The sequence below is a fragment of the Egretta garzetta genome, unplaced genomic scaffold (genome assembly GCF_000687185.1).
Source record: "Egretta garzetta isolate BGI_Z169 unplaced genomic scaffold, ASM68718v1 scaffold296, whole genome shotgun sequence".
Classification (NCBI taxonomy): Eukaryota; Metazoa; Chordata; class Aves; order Pelecaniformes; family Ardeidae; genus Egretta; species Egretta garzetta.
In genome coordinates, this window is record NW_009259988.1 from 1,088,636 (window position 1) to 1,092,517 (window position 3,882).

The 3,882-nt window shown below is 54.4% G+C and overlaps 2 protein-coding genes across 2 annotated transcripts in view; one reads left to right on the plus strand and one right to left on the minus strand.

The window, feature by feature from the left end:
- TTI2 (TELO2 interacting protein 2) overlaps positions 1–3,882 on the plus strand; it is an 8,543-nt gene that overhangs the window by 3,473 nt on the left and 1,188 nt on the right. The window contains exons 7-8 of the mRNA XM_035896039.1: positions 262–424; positions 711–829. Of these exons, the coding sequence (XP_035751932.1) occupies positions 262–424; positions 711–791 (244 nt within the window). The 3' untranslated portion in view covers positions 792–829. The remainder of the gene's footprint in view (positions 1–261; positions 425–710; positions 830–3,882) is intronic.
- Positions 806–3,882, minus strand: MAK16 (MAK16 homolog; the record flags this gene model as incomplete). The annotated part of the gene is made up of 9 exons (XM_009640544.2): positions 806–1,441; positions 1,718–1,774; positions 2,018–2,128; positions 2,491–2,565; positions 2,657–2,711; positions 3,016–3,167; positions 3,297–3,361; positions 3,480–3,589; positions 3,845–3,882. Coding segments are annotated over 9 exons (852 nt in total), but the record flags the coding sequence as incomplete, so codon positions are not given.

The window sequence follows — 3,882 nt, forward strand, 5'->3', positions numbered from 1 at the left end:
TTCCTGATGCACTGCCCTAAGGTTCCTGCTGCCTTCAGGGCCTGTGTCCTCCCTCTGGTGGGCATCCTGAACAAGGCAGTTTCTTCAGCCTCATCGCTGAAGCAGTTGCTCCTGTTAGGCCAGCTACAATCCTGCTCCACGCGTGAACGGCAACTAGCAGCTCCTGCCCGAAGCATCTAGGCACCGCTACGCAAGGCTGTGCTTTCCCCTGGCTTGCAAAGAGGATTTAGAGTAAGGCGGAGCTGCCGTGTCCCTTTGCAGGATGCCATGCAGACTCCCTGTGCTCCTCAAAGCCCTGCTGAAGATGATCTGGGACGTACACACTGACCAAGGTTCAACGCCTGAGCCGGTAAAAGCCGCCTTGCTCCAGGGGGCCACCGAATGCCTCATCCTGCTGGATCGGTGCTCTGAAGGGCAAGTGAAGGTGAGCCGGGGACCCAGCACTGCTTCATCTCTGGTCCCCTCCCCCTTAGACGGGGTGGTGGGGTGCGTACAAGAGCCCACTCCCTTCCTCAGTATTTTGAAAGCATCCATTTCTACCCACCTCAGCATTAGTATTTGACTTGATTGATAAGTGACCCGATAGGTATCGACAGGTATCTGTATATGCTTTGTGTAATCCTCTTCCCACAGGCAGCTGGGGGAGGGTTGCTAACGCCATAAACCTGAGCGTACTGAGGCACTGGAAATCGATGCTTTTCTTGTTTCAGGTCCTGCTGGAAGGCGTGTACAGCAGCTGTGAGGAGACCAGCGTACGGGAATGCATCAGAAAAGTACAAGAGCACACGTGAGGTGTGGCTGATTAATGCTCACCCCACTTTTTTATACAGTAAATGTTTTTTATTTATTTAAAGTTACTGTCTTTTTCATCCCACCCCTGTTAGCTCCATACAAGATGCACTTGTGTGCTCCCTTAGCCACATGCAGCTTCTCCGGCATTAGAATAAAGCAGCAGTGCCCCCCAGTCCAGGTTCTTTCCCGGAGCACAGTCTGAGCTGAGCCTTGTGTGGCTGTAGAGAAGGTGGGGAATCTTCTTCCTTAAAACTGTGCTTCGTGCAGGAGCTGTACAAACTTGCAGCAAGTGCCTGGGGTCAGGACAGAAATCCTTCTTTTCTTAAAGAAAGTTATTATTTAGAATATTGAAAAAGGAGTAACTTTTGAGGGTCCTGCACAGGGTGGCGAAAGCTGGAAGGAGTTCTAGTGACAGATCTGGCGTCCTGTCATCGAGTACAAAATGCGAGTTCAGGAAGGCTCAGGCTGCTTTTGTTTTGGTGGCTGGCTCTGTTTCTTCTTCATACTCTATCTCAATGTAGGGACGTTTTCTTCTGGCTGGTCCTTTCAGGGGAGTTTTCCCCTTAGATTTGGAGTGAGAGGCTTTCTTCTCTACTTCTTCCTCCTCTTCCTGCTCCTCTTCACTACTCGTCTCTAACTTATCCATGTCCTGAGAAAGCAAGACAAGAATGACGTCAAAGCGTGCCGTGTAACTAAACCTTTCTGCAAAATTATCTCGTGTATCCAATTCCATTTTAGAATTCCTGGCTCCCAGCTGTCTAGCCAGAGGAGCTGGGGTGCAGCGGATACAGCGCAGTCCAACTGTATCATTGTGTTCCACAGATCTGATTTCGCTGGCTCTTCTCCCATCACTAGAGACCCCAAGGGGGTGGAGGTTACTTTCAAACAGCTTAGCCTGGCAGTTTATACCTGGTGCTTCACCTACCTCAAAGTCACTGAGGTCGCTGTCGTCTGCTTCCACAAACTCTCTTTTATCCACGTCCTGTAAGAAACAAAGCCAACAGCTACTACCTGCGCACTGAGCACAAATACAGTGTCGTGACTCGCAATGGAAGAGCCACCAAAGCCACAGCTTGCACACATGTGTTTTTTCTGAGTTTCACCTCTCCTAATCTGTTCTTCTCACCCCCATGTTCACGCTACGGTGCCCAGCACGTAGGGGAATCAGAGGTGCTGCACCAGGTCAGGGAAGGATTGACTGCGGTGCTGTGGCCGACAGCATTACCTCGTCATCATCTTCTTCCTTCTCTGCATCGGACTCGCTCTCGCTTTCTGCATCTTGCTGTTGCAGAGCTTTGTCAAAGGCGTGAATGGGGAAATTGTAGATGTCTCCATACTGAAAAGGAAAATGCAGATTTTCTGTAAGCCCTGGGAGGGAGACAGCCATTGGTGGTAGGGCTGTCTAAAGCGCATGGCCTCCACAGACGCAGCATCAAAGTAGGCTGAACTTGTGGCTCAGCCCCTTCCCTAATTCTGAAGTACATGCCTCCTGTACAGAAAACAAAGGGCTCTGCCTTTTGGGGAAGCAAGTCCTGTTATAAAGCCATGCAAGAAGGGCAGCGAGCAGCCATCCCCTACCCCTCCTGCACGGGTGGTGCCTCTCTCCTACCAACACCCGTGTCCCTCCCAGAGAACCAGCAGGACAGAGGGCAGTCGGAGCAGTTTTACTGCTGTGCTCTGGAGGCAGCGGGTCCTTACCGTATCCTGCTTCAGTCTTTCCAGTAATTCCTTCTCAATGGCGTTATCCAGCTGAGCGGCAATCAGGGCCTTCTCCTAATGGAGCAAAGAGGAGCTGTGTCAGTTGGTTGAAAGACACGTGGAACAGAAGCAGCAGGCTGGTGATGACACAAAGGAGTGGTGTTACCTCTCTCCTCTTCTCTCGCCTTTCAATCTTTCTGCGTAAAGGAACGAGCTTCCTCCTACAGGGGACAACACGAGCTGGTCAGCGAGTCCGTCAGCCTCTTGTGTAGCGGGCGAGCAAACGCTCAACCAGGGCAACAAGCAGCAGTTACATCGTTAGAAAGGCGGCCACAGCCAGTGTAAGCGTGTTTATACACGCAGACTACGCTGCAGTGAAGTCCATTTTGGCCAGGTTCGGGTAGAAGCCCGCTGAGGAAGGCAGCTAGGCACCCTAGGGCTCTGCCTACAGCCAGCGACAGCGGCTCGGGGGCGGGCAGGGGCTGGGTAAGGCAAACCGTGATGGCTCTGCCTCGTGTCACGTACTGTCGCTTGAGCGTCAGCTTCCGGATGCGGATGAGGTACTGCGTGATCTTGGTAAATCGCTGCTTGCATTTGTGTCGGATGAAGCGCGGCCAGTAGATGAGGTTCTCATCTATCTCTTCCAGCGCCTTCTCATAGTTCTTGCTTAGCAGGACCTGGGGGGGGTGGGGGGGAAGGGGTTGAGCTACGGAGCGGGGACACATCTGCACTTGGGGGGAGTCCCACTGCTCCCTGCCCTCCACTCCCGCTGGGTAAATTATGCTTGGTGAGCCTCGTTAACTCACCCGCTCCCAGAGTCGACGGGGAAAAGCCGCCCGCTCTATCGTCTTCATATACAGGTAACACCGACCTAACGAAGAGAGGAACGCGATTGCAGGAGAGGGAGGGAGCGCTCGGGGTGCCCCCAGGCAGGCGGTTTTCGCCCCCTCCCCACCCCCAAGGGGCTGTTTGTTGCGGTGGACTCTCACCTTTCTCCTCCCTGATGGTCGCGTACTGGCTGTTGGCCAGCGGGCAGGAGGAACGGTTGCACAGACCCGTCAGGTTGTACTCATTGCGGCAGAAGTTTTGGGTTTTTGTCCTGGAAAGAGAGGGGAGGTAAAGGGGAAGGGTGGGAGCACACCCCCCCCACCCCCCCCGCGTGCCCTGCCCCACACCCTGCCCCTCGCAGCCGCCCGCGCTGTCCCCTACGCGGGGTGGCACAGGGACAAGGGGAACGCGCCGGGGCCTGAGGGGCACCCAGATTTGTGTGTGTGTCCCCCGCTCCACTCCTTGCTGAAGCACCCCACAGCCCCCCCGGGGGGGCAGGGGGGGGGCTCAGCCCGCAGAAACTCACGTTATCTTGTAGGAGCAGAACTGCCTGTTCCCCAGCGT